Source organism: Suricata suricatta, chromosome 6 (genome assembly GCF_006229205.1).
Source record: "Suricata suricatta isolate VVHF042 chromosome 6, meerkat_22Aug2017_6uvM2_HiC, whole genome shotgun sequence".
NCBI classification, from domain to species: Eukaryota; Metazoa; Chordata; class Mammalia; order Carnivora; family Herpestidae; genus Suricata; species Suricata suricatta.
The window spans coordinates 28,595,728-28,623,132 of record NC_043705.1 but is presented as its reverse complement, the minus strand read 5'-3'; the positions used below and the strand labels follow the sequence as shown (position 1 = coordinate 28,623,132).

General features: G+C 39.4%; 1 protein-coding gene across 5 annotated transcripts in view; it reads left to right on the top strand.

Moving 5' to 3' along the window:
- Positions 1-3,581: 3,581 nt before the first annotated feature.
- FAM13B (family with sequence similarity 13 member B) overlaps positions 3,582-27,405 on the top strand; it is a 70,524-nt gene continuing 46,700 nt past the window's right edge. For all 5 annotated transcript variants that reach the window (XM_029941971.1, XM_029941969.1, XM_029941970.1 and 2 more), the window contains exons 1-4: positions 3,582-3,892; positions 23,579-23,745; positions 25,011-25,202; positions 25,712-25,924. In XM_029941971.1, coding sequence (XP_029797831.1) covers positions 25,046-25,202; positions 25,712-25,924 — 370 coding nt within the window. In that variant the 5' untranslated portion in view covers positions 3,582-3,892; positions 23,579-23,745; positions 25,011-25,045. The remainder of the gene's footprint in view (positions 3,893-23,578; positions 23,746-25,010; positions 25,203-25,711; positions 25,925-27,405) is intronic.

Here is a 27,405-nt window from a genome sequence, read left to right as displayed (position 1 = left end):
CAGCAAGGAGGGTGGGAATGGCACTCCCTAGGGGATGGAGGGCACCACCACACACAACTATAGGGGATGGCCCCGGGGCCACTTGCAGATGGGCCAGTGTGAGAGCCATCTTAGATCAGACAGAGTGCTTACAGAGGATAACAAGTTTCAAAGATAGGAAGTTGGAAGTGGGCCTCCAGATCCTAGGGCCTGAAAGAGGGAGTAAAAGAACTGCCAGAACAGAGTGCTTTTGCTCAGATCAAGGGAACTATGGGTGGAAAACCACCAGAGAATGGGGATCGGGGTGGTTTCTAAAGTAACCATACAAGTATCCATCAGGAAAAACAAAGTGGCTTTAAACCATCACATGGAAGTAAAAGTTAAGAACTTTCCCACTCCACTTACCTTTCCTCTCTCTCCCTCCCTTTGCTCTGGTTGGAAAGCTGAGGTAATACAAGAAAGACCGGCATGATGCCTCTCTAGAGCAGGCATTGAGAGAGCAATGCTCAACTGGAAAAGAGGGAAACGTGTTATTCTTCGGGACTCAAACACCTTAGGACTTTTTTTTTTTTTTTAAAGTAAGCTCTATGCCCATCATGAGACTTAAACTCATGACCCCAAGACCAAGAGTCATATACTATATAGACTGAACTAGCCAGGTACTGCTCAAACATCCTAGGAATTTTCTGTTCCTAAGAGGGACCATGGAACTCAAGTTCCTTGCCTGAATCAAGTATATAATCGATGTACTTCCACTTCCCAGGTTTAAAGGGATAGTGGAAGATAAAAATAAAGGTTTTTTAAAAAAAATATTTTTTAATGTGTATTTTTGAGACAGACAGTGTGAGTGGGAAAGAGAGAGAGGGAGACACAGAATCTGAAGCAGGCTCCAGGCTCTGAGCTGTTAGCACAGAGCCTGACATGGGGCTCAAACTCACAAACTGTGAGATCATGACCTGAGCCAAAGTCGATGCTTAACTGACTGAGTCACCCAGGAGCACTTTGTTTTAGTTTTTTAAAATGATATTCCTGAATCTTGCATGGATTCATACTGGTCATGTATCACACTGGTTACGTTATAAAGTAGGATCTGGGAAAGGTATCTTCCAAGGACATGTTCTTGAGTTTTACAGGGGAAAAGGGTCATCAAATTAATTCATTTTTTGGGAGGCCATACTTTGGGAGTGGGTGCAAGGCAATCTCTATCCTCTGGGAGTTTACAGTCTTGGGTTTCATACTCAAGAATAACGTCCCTATTACAGTTATGTCAACAAGAGACTGTGTTGCTTAGTCGGGGCAGGTATAAGAAGGTTTTTACCCTATTGATTTACTCTATTTTACTTGCTTACTATTAAGCTTTAGAAGCAATCGTGTTGCCCCTGTTCTTCAAGTATGGAACCACAGGTAAAGCTTCCATTTAAGATATTTAAAGAAAGATGCAAGGCTTAGTGCATAGGCTGCATTAAAAATTTTTTTTTAAATGTTTTATTTATTTTTAATACAGACAGAGAGCATGAGAGGGGGAGGGGCAGAGAGAGAAGGAGACACAGAACTGGAAGCAGGCTCCAGGCTCTGAGCTAGCTGTTAGCACAGAGCCTGACGCGGGGCTCGAACCCACGAACGTGAGATCTGACCTGAGCCGAAGTCGGAGGCTTAACCGACTGAGCCACCCAGGCGCCCCAAGGCTGCATTTTTAAAAAATGTTTATTTATTTTTGACACACACACACACACACACACACACACACAGAACCTGAAGTAGGCTCTAGGCTCTGAGCTGTCAGCTTAGAGCCTGACACAGGGCTTGAATCCAAGGACTGCAAGATCATGACCTGAGCTCAAGCTGGTGCTTAACTAACTGAGCTACCCAGGCACCCCATGAATGCATAGGCTGCATCTTGATTGGGCTGCTATGAAACTGGGGCCTGTCTGGTCCTCACTTTGGCAAGATTCAGAAATTTACATTTCATTTCACTTAAGCCTAATTAGGCTCTGAGAAATTAATTTGGATAAAACAACTTTATAACTCAACCCAGTGAACAGAAGCTGATTTATAGCCCTCAGGTGATTTTATTGAGAGTATATATATAGTTTACTAGTACCAGTTATGTGCCTTGGACAATTGCTTCTCAGTGGGTTTATTTAAGATCCCTTAAGTGATGGGAAGACTACTTCATGGGTATGGAATCAGAGTATGGGTCTTCACATGTTCTTAAAAGATATCCAGAACTTAACTTTGCCAGTATATAAACTCAATAAAGGCAGAGATCTTATTTTCTGTAGAGTTCTGAGAGACTAGAACACAGTAAGCATTCAGTGGGTATTCGTTGAGTGAGAGAATGAACTTGAATTAAATTTTTACCTGTCCTGATAATAGGTATTGATCCTGGTCATTAGAATCAGTAGTCTCTCTCCTGGACAGAGTGCAAGCCCACATTGCATTCTTACTCAGATTCTCCTGGTTCTAGACTCTTTATGGACCACACCCTTCCTTTATGACAGCATCAACTAGGCATGTGACACTGAAGGTACAGATGGTTTATTTCACTGTCTCATGAAATTTGGGAGCTACTTTGGCCTCTGTAACACATTTACAGATCATCTCACACGGTGACTTTTTCTTTTCTTTTTTAAAAAAATCTTGTCCCAAGTTCTATGAAGCTTCTTGTTTTACGTTTTCTGGGTCACTGACTTTCACCTCCGGCAAACAGGACACAACCGAATTGTGGTCATTTCTATTTTTACAGACACGCAGACTTCTTTGTGCAGGTGTGGCTCTACCCGCTATCCAGGAGCACAAAAGCAGAACACTGCGTTTTACTCAATGGAAGATGTCAAAGCCTTTATTTAGCACACTAAGGCAGAGAAGAGATTGGCTGAATATTCACATCTTTGTGAGCGCGTGGGAGCTGCAGGGTCGGTCTGGGTGGCTGGCTATACAAGCAAGTACCAACTCCCTGATTCCCTAGACTCAGAGGGCGCCTCATTCTTTACGCCTCCTTTCAGCTCTGCCTTTGAACCTCTTTGGCTTAGTATAGCAAACTCCCTCTGGATATGTAGCCTGTCCACTTTCATATTCCCCTACGGTTTCCGCACCAGAGGCATATACGTTCTCTCTGGAGTTGAGGTCATGTCCTTAAGTGAAGAGGAAGGGTGGAGGGCGGGCAGGGGCTCGGATCTGACCCCCACGCTGGGAATGGGAACGTGAGTCACTGCCTCGGCCTGCTGGGCGGATTTCTGTTAGGGTCTCCGTGCTTCTCACCCGGATAAGGGCACCTGGGTTTTTCTGGTCTTCTGCAGGAAGGCACTGCCCTCACCGCAGAGACTAGGAGAGACGTCGGTTTTCCAGTTTTACCGAGTTTCTATCTTTCCAACCTCCCCAGACTGAGGACCTCCCTCAGGCCCGCGCCGGGCTTCTCGCACTCTAACTCAGGGGCCCAGGTTTGGGGCGGAAGAAGAAGGTTAGCTCTAAAGCCCGCAAGCTGCCGGGCTGTGGCCAGGGGCTTTGGGGAACACCCCAAATCAGGGCGCACTCGCCCCGCCCCCGCAAGCGGGCCCGCCCCGCCCCCTCCCACGCACGTCACGTCCGGTCCGGCCCCCGCCCTCCGCCCTCCGCCCTCCGCTCTCCTCCCGCTCGCCGTTAGGGAGGGTCTGCGCCTCAGCCACTGCTTCAGCCACCGCTCCTGCCCCCTCTTCCACGTCTTCGCCGCCGCCACCGCCGGGGGCATCTGGGGGTCGCTTACCGGGCTGGCCCCGCGCCGTAGCCGTCGCTTCAGCGTCTCGCCAGCGGCCACCACAGGAGGAGGCTCGCCGGCCGCGGAGCCACCTGGGGCCTCAGTTCTCGCTCTATTGCCGTCGCCGCAGGTCCTGGAGAAGCGGCCGCGGCCGGGGAACGGGGCGTCGCGGTTCCAACGGTAGGTGAACGGGCGGGTACCCTTGTCTGCGCATGCGCGGGTCGTCCAGGACCGCGGCCCTCCCCCCTCTGCGCCCCCCAGCGCCTAGTACCACCCGCGCGGTGCTCAAGGGCGTTGCGTGTTGGGGTGCCCAGACTGGGAGCAGTGCCCTGAAGATGGGCTAGTACGTAGAGTGGGCCCCCTTTTTGCTCGAGCCTGAAGAGATGAAGCCTTGCCCGGGCTGCTTGGGGTGGGGGGTGTGGCACCCTTCGATTTTTCAGCCGCTGCAATGCGCGTGAGCCGGTGTGCCTTCCTACCTTTTAGCTCCCCCAAACTCCAAAGCACAGCAACCTACGCGTTTGCTAACCTCCCCTGTGCAGCAGACTGCGCCACTTCCCTGCCACTTCCTTGATGCTGGTCTCGTCTGTGAAGTCAATGCAAAAAAAAAAAAATAAATAAAAACCCTGTGGTTTAATCTGGGCTCAACTGCGCCCCTTTTAAAGATCACGTGAGATGAGTGGTTGCTGACTTCCTTAAATCGCTCAGAGAATATCGCCAAAATTGGGCTCTTGGTACACTGGGGACTTGTCTAGAATGCAGTCTGAATACACAGGCCAGAATGGGTACAGTGTTAAGTTACATATGGGGCGACTGGTTTCCGAGATAAAGTTATAGGAAATTGAATCTGTTGGCACACTTGACACGTGAGAAACTGGTAACTTTTATTTGTAATCAATTAAAAATGAAACTGACTTTTAGAAAGGCCGTTGCAGAATTTCATTAGGTTCCGCATTGTGCCTTCTAATTGTGAAGAGAAGTACCTCACGTTGGGCATTTACCTTCCTTTCAAGGAGCTGGTATTATAAAAATGATAACCCGAACCACAGTAATGTATACGATGGACATTAAATGACTTAAATGCACTTACCTTTAAAGACAGACATTTAATGGAAGTTTGAATTAATGACTTTCTGGGTTAATGTAAAGATGTGTCTTCAGTTTTGCTTTTTGCAAATATAGTAGCCATACTTGTTGGCCTGGGTTTCTCAGAGGTACTGTGCATTTTAATTATTTGCTGATGAAATTGAATGAATGGTCACTATTTGTATGTCCATTAGGAGTTCCCTGTTTATTAATCTATGCTGCTTTTAAAGTTAGGGTAGTATTTTTTTCCAGTTGTGTCATCATTTAGGGATTTTTGACACAGCATGCTTAAATCCTTAGAAAGGTGTAGAAAGGCATATCACAGTGTCACAAAATTCTTCACTAAGTAAATTTTACAGTGTGTTTTTTATTAGAATACCATTGTTTTAGGACAGAAAATGGCTGAAATGAATGCATGATGACTTGTCAGTTTTCCCTCACCAGTAAAATGACAGATCCTTTTATTATCGTTTATGAGTAACTTCCATCTGCATGGCTTTCTCTTCATTTTACACTAACTTTAGTACTGGAGAATATAATAGTATAAATTACTGTAGGTTGCTTGGAAAACAATTGTAAATATACATAACAATTTACGATTTTAACCATTTTTTTAACTGTACAACTTATGGCATCGAGTATATTGGTGTTGTGCAACCAACACCACTGTCTATTTTGAGAACTTTTTTTGTCATCCCCAAAAGAAACGCTATAGACAGTTATCCCCCATTTCGTCCCCTGCCCAGCCCTTGGTAGCCTTTATTCTATATTCTGTTTCTGTAATCTTGCCTGTTCTAGGTAACTCGTGTAGGTGAATTCATATAGCGTTTGTCCTTTTGTGTTTGGCTTATTTCATTTAGCATGTTTTCAAGTTTCATATATGTTACAGCTTGTATCAGAATTTACTTTTTTAAGGCTGAGTTCCGTTGTATGTGTATAGACCATTTTGTTTATCTGTTGATGGACATTTGGATTGTTTCTGCGTTGTAAAAAAACAAAATTCAGTTCAGTAAATTTTAACAGTTTTACGGGCTTTATTCAACTATTCATGAATCAAGCAGCATCGCATGTAGCAGACTGAAAGGAGCTCTGAGGAGCTGTACAAAATGGAAGGCTTTTAGAGGCCAAAGGAGGCGGGACAAGGAAGTTACTAGCAAAGAGTGGGTTGTTTCAGGCAGGTCACCGTACTTAGGTGGACAGTCTGAGTCTGTCAGGCACATTACCTCACTAGTGCTGACCAGGAAATTCCGGACTGACTAGTTAAGATTACCTTCTTGGGGGAAGCAGTTAGGTAGATATTATGTCTTGGTTTGGTGATGTAGGCTTAGCCCGGGTGATTAAATTTTGGACCTGTTATCTTTTTTTTTTTTTTTAAAGTAGGCTCCATACCCAGTGTGGGGCTTGAATTCAACAACCCCAAGATCAGGAGTCCCATTTTCTACCTTCTGAGCTAGCCAGGTGCCCCGTTTTCTCTTTTTTAGTACATGTATTGACTTTTGTGAATAATGTTGCTGTGAATATTGGTGTACAAGTGTATGTTTGACTTTTGGGTACGGACCGAAGTGGACTTGCTGGGTTATATGGGAATACTAGGTTTAACTTTTTTGGGGAAACATACAACTGTTTTCCAGGGCTGCTGTACCTTTTTGCATTTCTGTTAAGCCATATACAAGGGTTACATTTTCTCCACATCCTCTCCAGTAGTTGTTACTTTCCTTAGTTGTTTGATAATTGCCCTCTTAATGGGGGCGAGCGGGTATTTCATTGTGGTTTTGATTTTTTATTTCCTTAAGAGATAAAGATGTTAAACATCTATTCATTTATGTTATCTTCTTTGAATAAATGTTTTTAGATCTTTTGCTTATTTTTTTGTTGTTCTTTGTTACTTGTATTTTTTATTTATTTTTATTTTGATAGTGTGAGCTGGGGAGGTGCAGAGGGAGAGAGAGAATCCTTAGCAGGCTCCATGCTGTTTGCACAGAGCCTGATGCTGAACTGTGAGATCATGAACTGAGCTAAAATCCAGAGTCCAGTGCTTAACTGAATGAGCCACCCAGGTGTCCTGAAAAAAAAATTTTTTTTTTAATTTGAGAGAGAGAGAGAATGAATGTGTGAGTGTGTGCTGGGGGGAGGGACAGAGGGAGAGAGAAAATCTTTTTATGTTTTTTTATTTTTTATTTTTTTAATTATTGAGAGACAGAGAGAGACCGCACGAGTAGGGGAGGGTCCGAGAGAGAGGGAGATACAGAATCCAGAGCAGGTTCTAGGCTCTGAGCTAGTGGTCAGCACAGAGTCCGACCTGGGGCTCGAACCCACGAACCATGAGATCATGACCTGAGCTGAAGCTGGACGCTTGACTGACTGAGCTACCCAGGTGCTCCTGGAGAGAAAATCTTAAGCAGGCTACACACTCAGTGTGGAACCTGACACAGGGCTCCAGCCCTGGGATCACGAACTGAGCCGAAATGAAGAGTTGAACATTCAATTGAGCAATGCAGGCAGCCTGAAATTTCTGTTTTATACATAGAAAAACAACAAAGGGACTGATTATATCTGAAAAAAGTTTCCAATTATATGTAAGGTCAGTATATATTATTCTTTTTTTATTTAAATTCTAGGCAATATATAGTGTGATAGTGGTTTCAGGTGTAGAATTTAGTGATTCATCACTTACATAAAGCACCCAGTGCTTGCCATAAGAAGTGCTTTCCATAATTTAATCCATCCTCCATTTAGCCCACCCTCCACCCACCTCCTTTAACCCTCAGTTTGTTCTCTCTCTTTTTTCCTCTTTCCATAAGTTCATGTTTTGTTTCTTAAATGAGTGAAATCATGTTATTTGTCTTTCTCTGATTTATTTTCCTTAGCATAATATCCTCTAGCTCCATACACGTCATTGCAAATTGCAAGATTTCATTTTTTTGGTGGCTGAGTAATATTCCATGGTTTATGCCACACTTTATTCATCAGTTGATGGACATTTCGATTCTTGCCATAGGTTAGCTGTTGTTGATAATGCACTGTAAACATCGAGGTGGATGTACACCTTTGATTCTGTATTTTTTTTTTAATGTTTAATTTTGAGAGGGCATGTGTGCAGGTAGGGGAGGGGCAGAGAGAAGGAGACCCAGCATCGAACTGTGAGATCATGACCTGAGGTGGAGTCAGTTGCTTAACTTACTGAGTCACCCAGGCTCCCCTTCAGTCTGTTTTTTTGTGTCCTTTGTAGTGTAATTGCTGGATCATAGTGTAGTTCTATGTTTAATTTTTGGGGAACATCCATCCTGTTTACCACGGTGGCTGCATGTGTTTGCATTCCCCCTAACAGTATAACAGGGCTCCTCTTTCTCCCCATCCTTGCCAAGATCTCTTGTTTCCTGTGTTAATTTTTGCGATTCTGACAGAGTTTGAGATGGTATCTCATTGTGGTTTTGATATGTATTTCTCTGATGGTGAGTGATTTTGAGCATTTTTTGTGTGTGTCCTTGAGCCATCTGAATATCTTCTTTGGAAAAATATTGGTTCACGTCTTCTGCCCATTTCTTAACTGGATTGTTTTTTGGGTGTTGAGTTTTGATAAGTTCTTTATAGGTTTTGGGTACTAACCCTTTATCAGATATGTCATTTGCAAATATCTTCTTCCATTCCATAGGCTGCCTTTTAGTTTTGTGGATTGTTTTCTTCCCTGTGCAGAAAGCTTTTTATCTTGAAGTCCCACTAGTTCATTTTTGGTTTTGTTTCCCTTGGCTCTAGCTATGTGTCTAGGAAGATATATTTATTTAAAAAATTTTTTTTAATGTTTTTTATTTATTTTTGAGAGACAGAGAGTGGGGGAGGGTCAGAGAGAGAGGGAGACACAGAATTCCGAAGCAGGCGCCGGCCTCTGAGCTAGCTGTCAGCACAGAGCCTGATGCGGGGCTCGACCCCATGAACCGTGAGATCATGACCTGAGCCAGAGCTGGACGCTTAACTGACTGAGCCACCGAGGCGCCCCTAGGAAGATATATTTAGACCTCAACTAGCTGTATGTCAGTACCAAAAACTTTTTTCCATCACTTTGATATTACAAAAGTACAACCATTAAATGAATGCCTTGTCTTCCCTAGTAAGATTACTTTTCCTAAACTTTCCTTTATTAGGTATATTATGTTAAAATGGCTAGGGGGAGAGGAGGGTATTTCTTGATAGGGAAAAAGGAATTGTAGTAGGTACACATAAACTTGACCTGAATGAGTCCCTGTTCCCTAAGCCAGGCAGTAGGCTAATATTTGAGTAGGTTCAAGAGCTGACTGAAGGATATTTGGAATGGAATGGAATGTAACAGGCAAGTTTACCACAAAATCTCATGTGGTACGTTGCATGCATACTAGTAGTAATGGGATTACAAGAGTAACTCATTTTCAGATTGATTTATTCATTCATTCACAGATATTTATCTCCTAAATGCCAGAGTTAACAAGCAATCACTTGGTGATGGTTGCATAATTTTGTAAATTTATTAGACATCATTGAATTGTATACTTGAAAAAAGTGAATTTTGTGGTATGTAAATTGTACCATAATAAAGCTGTTTGAAAAAAAAAAGAAAAAACAACCTACCAGCAGACTTCAAGGAGCTTATATTCTTTTGGGAGAAATAGACATTAAACACAGAAAGGAGTATGTAATAAGACTTGTGATGAATGCTTTGGAGCCAAGGAATGATAGGTCTTCAGACAATTTCACAGGGAGAGATATTAGATGAGTGGGTTGGAAAAAGCCCCTCCAAGAATGGGAGTTGAATGAGAGCTAAATACGAGTAGGATGAGAGGGGGAGAATGTTTTAGGTAGATAAACCAGAATGTGTAAAAGTCTTAGCCTCAGGAAAATGCACTGGGTTGATAAGATAACTTAAATTTTTTGGATTTCTGCTAGAGGGAAATACTCCAGTCTTTCTTGTCAGGTTATTAGCTATCTCTAGTATATTTTCCTTTCCTGGTGTATATGATGTATGATATTTCTCATCTGTTTGATTTTATTTTTATTTTTAAAATTTTTATTTTTTAATGTCTTATTTTTTATTCTTGAGAGAGAGAGAGACAGCATGAGCAAGGGAGGGTCAGAGAGAGGGAGACACAGAATCTGAAGACAGGCTCCAGGCTCTGAGCTAGCTGTCAGCACAGAGCCCAACGTGGGGCTTGAACCCATGAACGGGGCTTGAACCCACGAACCACGAGATCATGACCTGAGCTGAAGCCGGACACTCAACCGACAGAGCCACCCAGGTGCCCCTCATCTCTTTGATTTTAAACAATTTTCAGAGAGATGTCTGTTGAGTTGATTGTTGCCCTTTTTAGAAATAGAAAAACATAAATGCTGAGCTTTTTACTTGTTCTTAAAATATTTATTTTTGCTTTTGTTTATCAAGCTGCTGTTCCAAACATTTGGAGAAGAAAAGTAAAAACAGGAAACAATTTAATTTTTTTTTATTGTTGAAGTGTAGTTGGTGTATGTTGTTTTAATTTCAGGTGTATATCACAGTGACTCAGCATTTCTATACATTAGTAAGTGCTCATGACCTTAACTGTGGTCACTGTTTGTCACGTTATTACAATAATGTTGATATATTCACTATGCTTTATTTTTCATCTCTGACTTATAACTAGAAGTTTATACCTCTTAATCCCCTTCGCCTGTTTTACCCATGCTTCCACTTTGCCCCCTACAGCCCCCAGTTCTCTGTAATTATGAGTCTGTTATTGTTTATTCTAAAACTATATGAATGTAAGTTAAATCATATGGTATGTGTCTTTCTCTGACTTCTCTTAGGATAATATCCTGTAGGTCCATCCATGTTATGGCAAATGGCAAGATCATGTTCTTTTTTTATGGCTGAGTAAATTTTTTTTTTAATGTGTAAGCAATATGCACGTGTACATGTTTATCCCACATGTTTATCCATTCCTGGGATACTTGGGTTATTTTCATGTCTTGGCTATTGCAAATAATACTGCAATAAATATAGGGGGGCATGTATATTTTTGAAATAGTGTTTTCGTTTTCTTTGGTTCATTGTCGAGTAGTGTGAAAACCACTTTTTGATTTACATAGTAGGTGCTTAATTGTTGGAGGAGGAAACGGCATGGGGGTTTGGTGGGACAGGAGCTGTGTGGTTCTCATTTTGAAAAAAGCCACTGGTCACAGTTAATTAAAAATTTGGAAAGGCAGGGACGCCTGGCTGACTCAGTCAGTAGAGCATGTGATTCTTCATCTTGAGACTTTAAGTTTGAAACCCACTTTGTGTGTAGAGAAAACAAACTTTAGAAAAATAAATTATTATTTTTATTATTTTTTTAAATCTTATTTATTTTTGAGAGAGAAAAAGAGTGAGTAAGCGAGCAGGGGAGGGGCAGAGAGAGGGAGGAGAGAAATAATCCCAAGCAGGCTCTGTGCTCTCAGTTTGGAGCCCTGTCTCAGGGCTTGAACTCACTAACTGTGAGATCATGACCTGAGCAGAAACCAAGGGTTGGAAGTTTAATCAACTGAGCCACCCTGTAGCCTCAAAAGTAAAATCTTAAAAAAAAAAAAAAAAAAAGTTGCAAAGGCAAGGAAACGAAAGTTTATTATTTATTTACTTTTTAAAATTCTTTATTTTAGAGAGAGTGTGATTGCGCATGTGTGAGTGGGGAAGGAGCAGAGGGAGAGAGAATCTCAAGCAAGCTCCATGTTCAGCATCTTGGGGCTCTATCCACGACCCTGGAATAATGTATGAGCCATAATCAAGAATCAGACACTCGACTGAGCCATTCAGACATCGCAAGAAACTCAAATTTATACTCAGATAAGATGAGAGAATTTTTATATGAAAAGGATGTACAGAATACTTGTGTTTTATGTTACCTTCTTTGTGTCTTTATACATTTCAGTGAAATTTTAAACACAATTTTCAGTGATGATTGTAGTCATTGTTGTCTGAAAGCATTCACTTAAAAGATAACAGCCCTAAAGGGCACCTGGATGGCTCAGTCAGTTAAGTATCCGACTTCGCTCAGGTCATGATGTCACAGCTCCAGGGTTTGAGCCTGCTGTTGGGCTCTGTGCTGACCGCTCAGAGCTCAAAGCCTGCTTTGGCTTCTGCACCCCTCTCTCTTTCTTCTTTCTCTGCCCCTCCCTTGCTTGTGCTCTTTCTCTCACAAATAAGCATTAAAAAAAAAGCAGTCTTAGAGTTCTAGTCACTAGTTCAGTGATTTTGAGCCAGTGTCTTTAGCTTTCTGAGATTTGTTTCTCTTCTGAGAGAGGGAATGATGATCTGTCCTGCTTTTTCTTAAGAGGTTTAATTTGAGGATTAATTTGGATAGAGTCCTGCTTTTGTTTAGTGTTTACAAATGGGGAAACAAAGGTGAAGTTATTATCTTTTGCTCTCAAAGTTTACAATTTAGTGAAGCAGACAGATACAAAAATAAGTTTATTAACTGCTTTTTTTGTTCATGTGGTAGTTTTCTTTTATTCTTCCCCCCCCCCCCCGCCCTGAGCAATTTTTACACAAGTTTGTGCACAAAGAAATGTCCTGATTTCAAGGGACCCATTTTGTTAAAACAGGTTGTGGAATTGCCCATAGTACCCCTTACATGACAAAAAATGAAGTGTTAATAGTTTTGTGTTAACGTGCAATAAGAAATGATAAGCTAGTTTTCTTAAAACCTTGGTCATTAATTAGTCTGGTAGGTGCTACCAGTGCATGTTTTCAGTAAAAAAGAGGCGAAAGGTTACTAGAAGAGAGGAGTCTTGAATCAAAATTTATCAAAATTGAGATTATGTGCACACATTTAACTGTCTAGGATATATATTTGCTATTATGCATATGTACTTTTCAGATATTTTGTGTCACCTTTTTAAAAAATTTTTTTTTAATGTTTTATTTATTTTTGATACAGAGAGAGACAGAGCATGAGAGGGGGAGAGGCAGAGAGAGAAGGAGACACAGAACCAGAAGCAGGTTCCAGGCTCTGAGCTAGCTGTCAGCACAGAGCCTGACGCGGGCCTCGAACCCACGAACGTGAGATCTGACCTGAGCCTAAGCCGGAGACTTAACTGACTGAGCCACCCAGGCACCCCTGTGTCACCTTTTTAAAAATTTTATTTAATGTTTGTGAGAGAGAGAGAGAGCGCGCGCGTGAGCACGTGTGCGCAGATGGGGGAGAGGCAGAGAAAGAGGGAGACAGTCTGAAGCAGGCTCCTGGTTCTGAGCTGTCAGCACAGAGCCAAACTTGAGGCTTGGGCTTGTGAACTGTGAAATCATGACTTGAGCAGATGTTGGATGGTTAAGTGACTGAGCCACCCCAGGTGTCCCATTGCTTTTTAAATTGTAGTGCTGTTGTAAAAAAAAAGGGCCACTCTTTGTGCTGGTACTTAGTATGAAGAACTAATTTAGCTGATAGTCACTTTGATTTAATGGAAAATCATGCTATGTTAATGGACCAGTGACACTGGAGTGTAAGTAAGAAAAGGGAACCCATTGGAAGCTACAGGCTTGCTTTTTAATCAGGAGACAAGCATTTCAAGTGTCACCTTACCTTATACTTTCATAAGTAGGATTACACATCTCTGTACCACCCTTTGCTGTTTTTCATGTATTGATGCATGAACAGTGTAGAACTCTAGTTCTCACAGGTAGCTCAAGAGGTTAACCTTTGGGGAAGTTTTTTCACCTAATCTAGGACACTAACTCCAGGGAGCTCGTGGTCTCCTTCACTTTTTGGATCAGAATTGTGATGGCTTTCCAAGTAAATGTGAACTTAGTCTTTTGCTTTTATATTAGTGCTCGTTTATTTTTACTTTAAAAAATGTTTATTTTTGAGAGTGTGCTTGTGCACAAGCAGGGAAGGTACATAAGAAAAAGAATTCCAGCAGACTTTATGCTGTTACTGCAGAGCCCGACTGTGGGCTCAAACTGACTGTGAGATCATGACTTGAGCGGAAATCAAGAGTTCGGACGCTTAACGGACTGAGCCACCCAGGCATCCCTATTTTTTAATCTTATTTTATTTTTAAAGTAATCTCTACTCCCAGTGTGGGGCTTGAATTTACAACCCCGAGATCAAGAGTCACATGCTCTGGCAAATGAGCCAGTCAGGCGCCCCCAGTAGTGCTCATTTTAATGTTCTGGTTTCTTAAGACTTAAATTTTCATTAGACAGATGTGCAGTTAGATCCAGTAGCATATTTTAGCATTACCATTTACAAATTTTGAAGTTTAGTGAGTGATTTAAGGCTCACAATACTTTCAGCTTTTATATATGTAAAAGGAGAATAGGATCTGCTTCATAGCATTATTCTAGGTATGAGAAATAATTTGTAAAGTAATAATAGTCGCTTTCCCCTCTTGATTTGGTTATCTTTGGTTATTGTTACTGTGGAAAATAGCTATGACAGCCATTTTTTATCTTTTCTTTAGTTTTTAATCACTTAAGGAGATGTCCTTCTTGTTAATTTGGAATAGACAGTTTTGTTTCTTGTTTATTCTTTGTGCAACATATATTTGAAAAACTAAATCATGTGTCAGTCTTGGGGTGAAGTCTTTAGGGTTACAAAGATGAAATGACAGGCTTTCTACCTTCACCAGTTCTCTCTATTGAGAGACAGATAAACTTTTAAATTCTATGGGACAGTTACTAAAAAGGTAAGGGTACATTAGGAACAAAGGAGGAGAACTGTCTACTTAAGAAAATTAGGCAAGATTTGATAGGAAATTGGAGTTGGACTTGAAGATCAATAGAATTTTGGTGGTTGGTTATGGTATTGTGAGTTAGGGCTCTAACCACAGGAAATGGTATGAGCAAAGCTTGTGAAGTGTGGACGGTGAACTTCAAGCAAATTTAAGTATTGCTGGAGAGTAGAGTGAGGTGGAAGAGTGGCAGGAAGGGAGATTTTACTGGTAGTTGAAGTACTTGTATATAGGTCATGCAGTGGAGTGTATAGGGTTTTGCTCACATGCCAGTGGTTCTTAAATCTTTCTATGCATTACAATCACCTGAAGAGTTTATTAAACATACAGAGGCCCAGGCCATGCTCTCAAGGATGCTGGGTTGGGGTTGTGGCTTTGCATTGTGTATATTGAGCAAGCCCCTCCCCTTTCCCAGATGAAGTTAGAGAAACAGTTCTACAGGTCACTGGTCTCAAAAGTGAGCAGCTACTGGCATTTTTTTTTAATGTAAGTATGGCTGACCTATAATATTATATTAGTTCCAGGTGTTCAACATAGTGATTTGACATTTATATATGTTATGAAATGCTCACTGCAGTAAGTATATTTACCGTCTTTTACCAAAAAAAAAATTATTATATTATTATTGATTGTATTCCCTGTTGTGTACTTTTCATCTCTGTGACTTTATAATTGGAATTTTGTACCTCTTAATTCCCTTAAACTATCTTGCCCATCTCTCCAGTTCTCTCTCTCCAGTTTATTCTATGTATTAATGGGTCTGTTTCTGGTATTTCTTTTGTTTCTTAAATTCCACATACAAGTGAACTTGTGTGGTAGTTGTCTTTCTCTCTGACTTACATCCCTTAGTTTAATATCCTCTAGGTCCATACATGTTGTTGCAAATGGCAAGTTCTCATTCTTTTTTCATGGCTGAGTAATATTCCATTATATCTGCCACATCTTTTTTATCCATTCATTCACTGATGTGCTGTTAGGTTGCTTCCATATTTTGGCTACTGTATATAATGCTTCAGTAAGCATTGGGATACATGTAGTTTTTGAGAATAGTGTTTTTATTTTCTTATAAGTGAGATTACTGGATTGTATGGTATTTCTGTATTTAATTTTTTGAGGAACCGTCATACTATTGCCCTGTTGACTGTACCAATTTACAGTTCCCACCAACAGTGCAAGAGGGTTCCCTTTTCTCTACATACTTGATAACACTTGTTACTTCTTTTTGATAACTAACCATTTTGGCAAGTGTGAGATAATATTTTATTGTGGTTTGATTTACATTTCCCTGATTAGAGTGATGCTACCCATCTTTTCATGTCTGTTGGCCATCAGTGTGCCTTCTTTAGAAAAATGACTATTCAGGTCTTCTGCCTATTTTTTAATTGGTTTGATTTTTGGTTGAGTTATGAGATCCTTGTGCTGTGGATGGGCAAGATGACCTATTAAAATGTGTGTGTGTATAGCAGTAGTAAAATTTAAGTTTTTGTGTATTTTTTAAATTTAAAAAGTTCTTTTTCTATAATTATGCATGTAACATACCTGTATATTATTTACTACTCTACTTTAATAATATGCATATAATATAAAAATGAGGGGTGGACTCATAATTTTTTTCCTGATCAAAAAATTTGGAGTCAAGGGGGTACCTGAATGGCTCATTTGGTTAAGCGTCTGATTTGATTTGGGCTCAGGTCACAGTCTCATGTTTCATAGGTTCACGCCATGAATTGCCTCTGTGTTGACAGTGTGGAGTCTGCTTGGGATTCTCTCTCTCCTCTTTGTCTCAGAAATAAAGAAACATTAAAACAAATTGTGGAGACCAGGACTTTAGGTAGTGGAAGATAGTTGAGAAATTTTGCACAGGGTGTGGGAGATTTGGGTTAGATTTTAGTTTTGAGGAGATTAGTGAGAGAAATTGGTGAGGGGACTTACCACAGGGGATTTCATCTCCCTCTGGCTTTATTACTTTCTTTTGATTTGAATAGCTTGAAATCATGGTTGGAGGTTATAAAATAATTGATTGTGGCCATGAAACCCTTTTGAGAGTTTTTCAAAATGATCCAGGATATTTACCAATAGCTTATCTCTAGAGCACTTTTGCCTGAATACATTAGTAAAAGAGGAATAATAAGCTGTCTCAAGGAAAAATAGTTTACATTTAGTGGGTTTTACTCTTTGAAATATATATGCTATAGTATTCCAATTTGGCAACTGTAGTTTTACAAAATAGGCTTGATTCCATTGTTTATTATAGTTTTGTAAAATCACCAAGGAGGATTGTACCCTCAAGTAGTATGTTAAAGTGCACTCAGATGAACACATCCTCAGGCATAGGGATAAAAATTATTACAAGTACTTCTTCATGCTCTTTCTGTCTGTCTTTTTGATTATTTATTTCTTTTGAGAGAGAGCACAAGGTGAGGGAGGGACAGAGAGAGAGAATCCCAAGTAGGCTCTGCATTATTAGTGCAGGGCCCTTTGTGAGGCTCCAACTCAGAAACTGAGATCATGACCTGAGTTGAAATCAGGAGTTGGATGCTTAACTGATTGAGCCACCCAGGCACGCCTTTTTCTTTTTTCTAGGGTGAAGAAGTTCTCTCTTTTTTAAAAGTTTATTTATTTTGAGAAAGAGATCAGGGAAGGGGCAGAGAGAGAGAAAGAATCACAAGCAGAGTCTGTACTACCAATGCAGACCCCCATGTGGGGCTTGAACTCATGAACTGTGAGATCATTACTTGAGCTTCTGAAATCCAGAGTCAGACGCTTAACCAACTGAGCCACCCAGGTGCCCAGTACTACAGCTCTCTAATTAAAAAAAATTTCTAGTCTTGAATTCTCTTTTATACTATCATAAATTACTTAATGGCATAGTTAGTGAATTTAGTAATAGATTTAGTTGACTTGATGTTTTTCCTGATCAAAATAGCATTTATGATCATATGACCAATAGCTTTATGTGTTGTTGAGACCTTTATGTGTTGTTGAGACCTTTATGTGTTTGTTCAACCTTTCTGTTAGTTTGGTGTACTGTTAAGAAATTCAGACAGAATTGGGGCGCCTGGGTGGCTCAGTGGGTTAAGCCTCCCACTTCAGGTTAGATCTCACGTTTGTGGGTTTGAGCCCCGCATCAGACTCTGTGCTGACAGCTAGCTCAGAGCCTGGAGACTGCTTCCGGTTCTGTGTCTCCTTCTCTCTCTGCCCCTCCCCCTCTCATGCTCTGTCTCTCTCTGTATCAAAAATAAAAATAAAATGTTTAAAAAAAAAAAGAAATTCAGACAAAATAGAGGCACCTGGGTGACTCAGTCGGTTAAGCATCCGACATCGGCTCAGGTCATGATCTCACAGTCCTTGGGTTTGAGCCCTGCGTTGGGTTCTGTGCTGACAGCTCAGAGCCTGGAGCCTGCTTTGGATTCTGTCTCCCTCTTTCTCTGCCCCTCCCCAGCTCACTCTCTGTCTCTCTTTCTTTCACTCAAAAATAAAATAAAGACATAAAAAAAATTTTTTTTTTAAAGAATTTGACAAATTAATGCCTTGCTAGTTTTCAGACCAGGGAGGAACCACTGATTTAGCATATTGGGAGCCTTCATAGTATCATCTTTGTTTAGTTTGAATGAAAGAGGTGCCTTTTCCTTTGCTTTCTTGAAATGTTCAGAGCTTGCTAATGTGAAAAGCCTAATGTATGGAGCAGGGGTAAATTTATTTGGTTCATTTACTTAGACAGTGTAATTGTCTACAGACTTAAATCTCTGTTCTCAAAGTTTACTATCTTTATTGAAGCCCAGGTCCCTATTGGCTTTTCTCTCTTTGTAAACTAGTGATAGGGATTTTTTTTTTTTTGGTTTTTTTTTGGCGTTAGCAGTTATAAGGTAGCTCTTTCACATTTTTCTGTGTGAATTGCATCCTGTTTTGTCAAAAGCAGTTAGGGCAAAAGTGAGCTTTTTTGTTCCTTTTTTTTTTTTAATTTTTAACGTTTATTTATTATTGAGAGACAGCAAGAGATAGAGCGTGAGCAGGAGAGGGGCAGAGAGAGAAAGAGACAGAATCTGAAGCCTGCTCCAGGCTCTGAGCTGTCAGCACAGAGCCTGACGCAGGGCGTGAACTCACAAACCGTGAGATCAAGACCTGAGCCGAAGTTGGCTGCTTTATTGACTGAGCCACCCAGGCGCCCCCTTTTTTGTTCCTTTCTATTCATTTTGAAGGTAGAAGTTTTTCCTCATAAAAATGACAGTTCATCTTGGCAGATGCTGCTCTTACCACAGGTTGCTTATTTGCAAAATGATATAACTTTATTACTAGTATTACAGTGTTTTGTTAAATTGTCTGAAAAGACTTAGTCTTCAGTCAAGCTTTAATTTTTTTTATGATATACAGAAAAATTAGTAATTTCTAAATGTGCTGGATAGCCTACTAGGGCTGAGTAGGATAAGTTCTTGAAATGTAGTTAAAAGAGATGTTTCAGGGGCACCTAGTTGGCTCAGTCTGTTAAGCATCCGGCTTCGGCTCAGGTCATGATCTCACGGTTTGTGGGTTCCAGCCCCGCATCAGGTTCTGTGCTGACAGCTCAGAGCCTAGAGCCTGTTTCAGATTCTGTGTCTCCCTCTCTCTCTGTCCCTCCCTTGTTCGCACTCTGTCTCTCTCTGTCTCAACAATAAATAAACCTTAAAAAAGATTTTAAAAAGATATTTTATTTTTCTTTTTTGTATGAAGAGGTATATTTTTAAAATGTCATCCTCTATAATGAAAATAGTTTGGTATTAGTTAACTTACTAAAGTGATGTTACATATTTATTTGTACAATTTCTTTTTATTTCCTTTTTATTGAAGTACAATTTTATGTGATAACAATTTATATACAATAGCATTCACCAATTTAAATGTCCTAGTTCAGTAAGTTTGACCCATTTATTAACTATGTAACTACCACTACCATAGTCATGACTTAGAACATTTCCACCACCCCAGAAAGTTCTCAGTGTGTTTTGGTTTTCTTATCACTGAAATGGATATAATGAAAGTATCTGCATCCATAGGATTGCTGTAAGGCATAAATGAATTAATACATTTAAAGCTCTTAAAATAGTTTCTAGCTTATTATAAGAGCTCAGTTAATACTATCTGTTGTTATTTGTCCATATTATTTTTTCCCCAGGAGTTGAATTTAGTGATTTCATCACTTATAACACCCAGTGCTCATCCCAGTAAGTGCCCTCCTTAATACCCATCACCCATTTAGTTGATCCCTCCATCCAGCACCCCTCCAGTAACCCTCAGTTTGTTCTCTGTATTTTAGAATCTCTTAAGGTTTGACTTCTTCTTGGTTTTTATCTTAATTTTCCTTCTCTTTCCCAATGTTCATCTGTTTTGTTTCTTTTTTTTCTTTTTTCTTTTTTAATGTTTGTTATTTTTGAGAGAGAGAGACAGACAGACAGACACAGTGCGAGCAGGGCAGGGGCAGAGAGAGGGAGAGCAGAGGCAGGGGCAGATAGATAGCTCAGGCCCCAGGCTCTGAACTATCAGCGCAGAACCCGATGCGGGGCCCAAACTCGGGAACCACGAGCGTAGGACTTGAGCCCAAGTTGGAGACTTAACTGTACTGAGCCACCCAGGCACCCCATGGTCTGTGTTATTTCTTAAATTCCCCATATGAGTGAAATCATATATTTACTTTTCTCTGACTGACTTATTTCATTTAGAATACATTGTAGTTCTGTCCATGTTGTTGCAGTGCCCATAGTATTGATGTTGGTGTTCTACCTTTTTAATTTTATTTTTTAGTGTTTATTTTTGAATGAGAGCAAGCGAGCAGGGGACGGACAGAGAGAGAGAGAGAGAGTGAGACACAGAATCTGAAGCAGGCTCTGGGCTGTCCGCACAGTCTGACATGGGACTTGAACCCATGAACTGTGATTTCATTACCTGAGCCGAAGTTGGACACTTAACTGACTGAGCTACTCACGCACCCTAGTGTTCTACCTTTTATAAAAGCCCCTCTCAAAAAAAAAAAAAAAAAAAAAAAGGTCCCTTTCTACTAATTTTATTAGGTATTTAAAACTTAAAAGATTCTTTGCTGTCTGTGTCTGTTCCTATTATAAATATGTATATATAAATGGGACTGAATGGAATGGAGAAATATCTTGAGCCTTAGCAGAACTCAAGTTGATAGCTGGTATATGAAGGTACACTTCCTGAATGCACCTGTCCCCCACTTTTATTGAAAATTGGTATTGTGTTATTTTTATATCTCTGCCTCATGATACAAAGTTCAAAATGATTTATTTGTTGTCAGTACCACTATTGTAGGCAACTGTCATTTGTATTTAAAATGATTTTGCTGTTTTAGGGGTGCTGACTGGCTCAGTTCATAGAACATGTGACTCTTGATCTTGGTTGTGAGTTCCAGTCCCATGTTCAGGGGTATATTGTACTTAAAAGTAAAACAAAACAAAACAAAAAAAATCTTGAAACAAAATTCTTAAAATGTTTTTGCTGTTTTGATTTATAATAAAATTGTACTTTTGGAAATCCTTGGTTATTTTGAAAGTCTACACATTGTATTCCCTTGTGACAAGCCTTTTATAGATTAAATGCTTTTGCATTTTATGGTTTCTGTCTGCTAAAACATTTCATCAGATATCTTTGGGGCATTTTTCTATGGTATCTGATGCTATTTTTTTTGAGAATTGGAATTTGTAGTTTAAATTTAAAAAATGAATGTTTATTTGACAGAGAGAGAGAGAGAGAGAGAGAGAGAGAGAGACTGAGTGCAGCGTGCAGGTGGGGAAGGGACAGAGAGAGAGACAGATACAGAATCCGAAGCAGGCTTCAGGCTCTGAGCTGTCTGCACAGAGCCCAACGTGTGGGGCTTGAACTCTTGAACTGCGAGACTGTGACCTGAGCCGAAGTCAGACCCACACCTAATTGAGCCACCCAGGCTCCCCTCGAATTTGTAGTTTATATATTTGATATTGCATGAATTTTCTAAGAATTCCATGACAAATTACTATAAACAGGGTAACTTTAAAACAACAGAAATTTTTTTCTCACAGATCTGGAGGGCAAAAGGCTAAAACGAGGGTATAGGCAGGCCCTCTGAAGGTTCTAGAGAGGAAACTTCCTTTGTCTCTTCTAGCTTTTGGTGACTTACGGTGTTTGTTGTCTTGTGACTGCAGAATTCACAATTTCTTCCTCTTTTCTTCACACAGCCTGCTTCCCCTCTGTGTGTCTCTACTTGTCCTGTGTTCTGTTTATAAGGATGCCAGTCATTGGATTTAGGACTCACCCTAAATCCAAGGTGATTTCATCTTGAGATCCTCAAGTAATTGCATACACAGAGACCCTATTTCCAAATAAATTCACATTCTGAGGTTCTGGGTGGACATGAGATTCTTGGGGAACACTGTTGAACCCACTACAGATAGGAAGGGATAGTCACATGATTTAAGCTCTGAGAAGGGATGGGGAACATTTATATAATGTCAAAAACGACTTCACAGTTTGCAGAAATGTTATTTTGGGCTACTCTCCACTCTAAATGCTTTTGCAGTTTGATGGTTCCTGGTTTCATTAAGAAGACACAGAAACACTGAGTACCCATCTTAGTGATAGCATAGAACTTGGTTCTGACAAGACTCTTCTAATGAGTGTTTTATTGAACCTCAAGCAAATCCTGTTTTTCTTTATGTCTTGAAGGCATTAACCTGAAACCTGACTTTTAATGTGAGTTCATTAAACATTTTACCCTGACTTAACCTCTCTAAGAGGTCTTCTATAATTTAACTTTGAAGTTGTTTTTCAGATGAATAGGCTACATGTTTTAGCAGGCCTTGCAGATGTTTGGGAAGTAATCATCTACTGAAGATTTGTTGTGGGAATGTGGTTTTCCTTCCCCTCTGTTTTTAATGTTCCTCCTGGAGATATATGGTACGAATAAGGCATTTTTGAAAACCACAGTGAATGATAATACTCTTCTCCTGATCTGGGCTCTCGCTCTTTTTCTCTCTCTCTCTCTTTTTATTTTCATTAAGTAGGCTCCATGCCCAACGTGGGGCTCAAACTCATGACCCCTAGATTAATTAAGAGTGCATGCTTCACTGACTGAGCCAGCCAGGTGCCCCGGACTTGGACTCTATTGAACAGAATGCTGCAGTGTAGTTTGCTCCTGATCTTATTAACAGATTTTACAGTAGATTGTTAGAATTCCCAGAGGGTGATGAAACAACAATTCATAAATGAGACCAAATATTAAATGCGTTGCTAAACAGGTTTCCTCTCTCTCTGGGCTGTTTGCTGGTTTTTTAGCATTTAATGCAAAGAAAAAGAAAACTGGTTCTCTCTGTACTACCTGCATGTATTATCTCAGTTAAACTTAACTGCTGTGTAGGTATTACTCTTATATATATAAGGAAACCTAAGATTAGAGACATGGAGACATGGAAGTTGTTCAGGGTCACACCTATAGAATGGTGGAGTCAATATTTTGAATGTCTGCCTTTCGATTCTGTTAACTGCTCTTTCCCAACATACCCTATTGTCTCCAAACTAGAAAGTTCACACACCTACATTGTTGCTAACAAAATATTTGCTGTATACAAAAGAAAGAAAGAAAGGAAGAAAGAAAGAAAGAGAGAAAGAAAAGGATAGAATAAAGTACATGAATGCTGTTCCAAGCTTAGACTCTTGTCTTCAGTTCTTTGATATAAAACTGCTTCTGAGTTTTATTCTGAGTATAAGGGAACACAATGGAGCTGGGTGAGGTGTGTGTATATGTGCTCAAATGAAAGATCCTTTGAGGAAAATGGATTATTTGAATGGGATAATCTCTGAAGATCTTACTGTTAAAGATTTTCCTTTGCAGTTTTTTTTTGTTTTGTTTTTGGCAGAAAGTTTCTTATCCAGGTTAGCAATCATAATTTGAAACCTTGTGCAGGATTTTTGCCTCTAACTAGGTCACAGGCAAATTTTCAGGCAGAAGAATGGTTTTCAGTGTAGGTACCCTCCTAAAAGGACTTCAGTGTTTATTCTAGTCACTTTTCACAGGTAAAAGATGGTTTGGGAAATGACAAGAATTTTTTTTTCTTCTAGATTAACTGCTGAAGTACTGATCGAGTTCTGCGTTTCTTCAATGAGGAACTACAGGCTGATCTTCTGCCATAATCTCAAACAGCCATAAATGACAAAAGAATGCTTGCTCAGTGAGGGTAGCTGGTGCAGAAGCCATTTTTTAAACTTAGGTGTTTAAGTACTCAAAGGTAAGTTTTCAAAATGGTACTCCCATGCTTTATAAATCCACAGAAATTTTGGAGTTTATCTCCTGTTGCTGCTATTTGATTATTAACTTGAGATTTTGTAGTTACTACCTGGTACCAGGTATGTTGAAGACTGGATCTTGCTTGTCTAGGGCTCTATATATTTATGGCATTTTGCTGCCCCTAAGTTAATTTCTTTTATTTCTGTAAGTTGAATTGTTTTGCAGTCACATTGTGATACTCTCTTGATTCACTGGGTACAGATATTATGTGATGTATATAGAAGTTGTTTTTACAGACATTAGAATATTGAGTAGATTTATTTATTTTTTGGCTCTCATGTATTGAAAAGGGAATTGTTTCTTTGGGGTTATGAAAAACACAGTTGGTGTCATTTTGTTCATTAGCAACTTATGAAAAAAGGTTTTCTTTCTTTTGAAAATACTCATTGCATAAATAAATGAAATAAATGAAATTGAAAATACTCATTGCATAAAATAACGAATGTTCATTTAGAAAACAAATTTTCTTGGGATTACTTGTTCTCTGATACTTCAGCTATTTGAAACATTGTTTTCTCTCACTGCTTTACTGATCACAGTTCTTGCAAAATTAAGACAAATAACATTTCTTTTCAACTAGACTGGCTGTGGAAATTTTTCTTTAAAATAATTAATGAAACAGCAGCCTTGATGAAAGAACATTCTCATTTGAAAGTTGATGGATGTCTAGCACTGAGAAATTTCCTTCATTTGTAAAAAGTAGTATGGCTTCTCTGTCGTGTGGAAATAAGAACTGGTCAGTCTTGTTCTTACTGGCCTGTCATTTATAAAAAATTTTTTACTAAACCATCAATTTATAAAGTGATTCTCTCTTGGATGCTAACAGTTTAGGGGTTAGATGAACTTCATATAGCACAGTCCAGAAATGATTGGGTTTGTTTTTCACTTGTATCAATAAGCCTGGTCAGTAAAGGTCCTTTTGTTCCATGTTTGCCCCTTAATTTGTCTTTGGGATGTTAATCCTTTGCTAAGTTTAATGATGAATTTGCTGTTGTTTGATGCATACAAACACTAAAGGCAGTATTCAAAACTATACATAGTAGAGAAAATGTTTGGATGATTGTATTGAGCTTTATTTTAGAATGTTCTGTGGACCTGAAAGCTGGAACATATGTAATGATGAAAACACATTCAGGTGTAAAGCATTTTTCTGTAATTATTTTAATTGTATTTTTACCTGTTGATTATTAATCTTTCATTTGGCAGAAAAGACAGCTTTGATTTCTGGCTGCAAAAAAGATATGAGGAAGAGCTCCTCCCCTTCCTTGAGTAACTGCAACTCTGTTCTTGCTAACAAAATATTTGGAATTCCACTTGATGAGCTGCAGCAGGGAGGACATCCAGACAGTGAGGTTCCGTTCATAGTCCGCCACGTTGTGGACTATATCGAGGAACATGGTATACATTTCCTTACCTCGAGGACTAGCCTTTGTTCTAATAAACACTGCTTACCCCTTTTGACCTTGGATTTTTTTCTTTCTGTCTTTGTGTCCTTCCTCCCTTCCTCCCTTCCTCCTTCCTTCCTCCTATCCTTCCTTCCTTCCTTCCTTCCTTCCTTCCTTCCTTTATTTTCCAATATGAAAAGTCTAAAATCTAGTAAGGAAAAATGGTAGTAATTTCTTTTTTAAAGTCATATACTTAGAAATGTCCAGGATAGAGCATTTATTAGTGGGGGTGGTGATAGGAATATTTTTAATGGGGTGGAGGGTGTGTGGATAAAATAGATTATCCCTCAGGACAGGGTTAGTATATTTCTAGATGTGTTTTTTTGAAGGTGTTTAACCCAACCAGGAGAGCCAAGAAGGGCTTTGTGATGTATGACTATTTTAAATAGATTGGAAAATGAATGTATATGGCCGTGTACTTGAAGTTTAAGCTTATTTAATTTTTGCCTTGAACTAATGTAGGAGGTCTGGAGCAGCAAGGACTTTTTCAAGTCAATGGAAATGCTGAGACAGTGGAGTGGCTTCGGCAGAGATACGACAGCGGAGAAGAGGTGGATTTGGTTAAGGAAGCAGATGTTCCCTCAGCTATTAGTCTTCTTAGGTTTTTCCTTCAAGAACTTCCTGAACCTGTTATCCCTGGCAGTTTGCATATTCATTTGATGCAGCTTTCTCAAGGTAGTATAATTTGATTCTTACCAATCCATCATGTACTGTTAATTTCAGAATCTTTTTACCTTATAGAAATCTTAACATGTAAACAGTAATTATAGTAGTTCTGATATTAATTTCTTATGTTCATATGGTCTTTGGATCTTTATGTTCTAGTCAAGGGAATGGCAACTTTTTAGATCCCTGTAGTATTATTTACTTTTTATGATTGGTCTTAGGAAGCCTAAGATAGAGGGTGAGAAGCAGGAGGAGGAAATGGAGGAGAAAAGAACAAGTATAGGGGGGTTGGGAAAGAAGAGAAATATATGTGAAGTGATACTGTTTGTTTCTGGTTTGATAGAACTTGCTAGCAAAAACCAGAAGGTAACTTTGATTCTAGGTTTGGAATATACTTAAAGCTTGTTTTTGGACTTCTGCCTGGAGGAAATAAAATATCAAATTGAATATCAGGACTCCAAACCAAATAAGGAGTAAAGGGTTGATTTGTATTTGTTGGGTTAGGTTTTTGGTGGTGACTAAAAGTAGGGCTTGGCTGGAATGGAATAGGAATGGGAAAAATACACAAAGAGGTAGACAGAAAGGTAAGAACCAAGAAGTGAGGAAATAATTCTGTTCCTCGAGCCAAATGATACTCGTATCTAATGGACTGACATGTTTCCTTATATAGGAAAGTTTGTAAAGTTGGCATGTAATATTACATATTTCTTAAATTTTAAAATTATTTTTTTGCTTTTCTTTGTATTAAGGAATCTTTAATTTTTTGAATTGGGGCTTCTAGGGAAATTCATTGGTGTTAAGACATAATAATAACTACTTAATGTGTATCCCTGTCATAGTCATAGTTGGATTTTAGTAATATGTTTGTGTGTGTGTATCCTTAAGCCATATGTAGTCAGAGAAGGAGGATTTTCTTTTGAGTGTTTTTATCCATCTTTAAAAATTTTTTATACCTTTGAGCCAAAATTAGTGGGTACCTCTGATTTATGTCTAAACATCAGTGATTTAATTTTGTTATTTTAATGTGTCACCTAGATAAAAAAAAAGAAACCGATTTCAAAATGAATTGTCCTTAATGTCCCATTTTTTCAAAGGGCAACTTTATTCCCCCCTCACAAATACTACTGTTTTTGTTTTCAATTTCTGAATCCATATCTTTGACTTTTTTGTAGGAATTTTTTCAAATATTTATATTGAGTCACCTAATCAGCATTTTGCATCCATTAAATATGTAATGAAACTGATGTGTTATAAGAGGTTTTCTGAGTCCTTTTTATGGCTCGAGCCATTTTTTTGTTTTTAAAGTAAGAGGGTTCTATGTTCAGTGTATTAGTTGAGTTGCAGACAAGTCTTTATTTTTTTTATTATTTTTAAAAGAAGTTTATTTATTTTGAGAGAGAGAGCATAAATAGGGGAGGGGCAGAGAGAAAGAGGGAGGGCGAGAATCCCAAGCAGGCTCCATGCTGCCAGCACAGAACCTGATGTGGCGC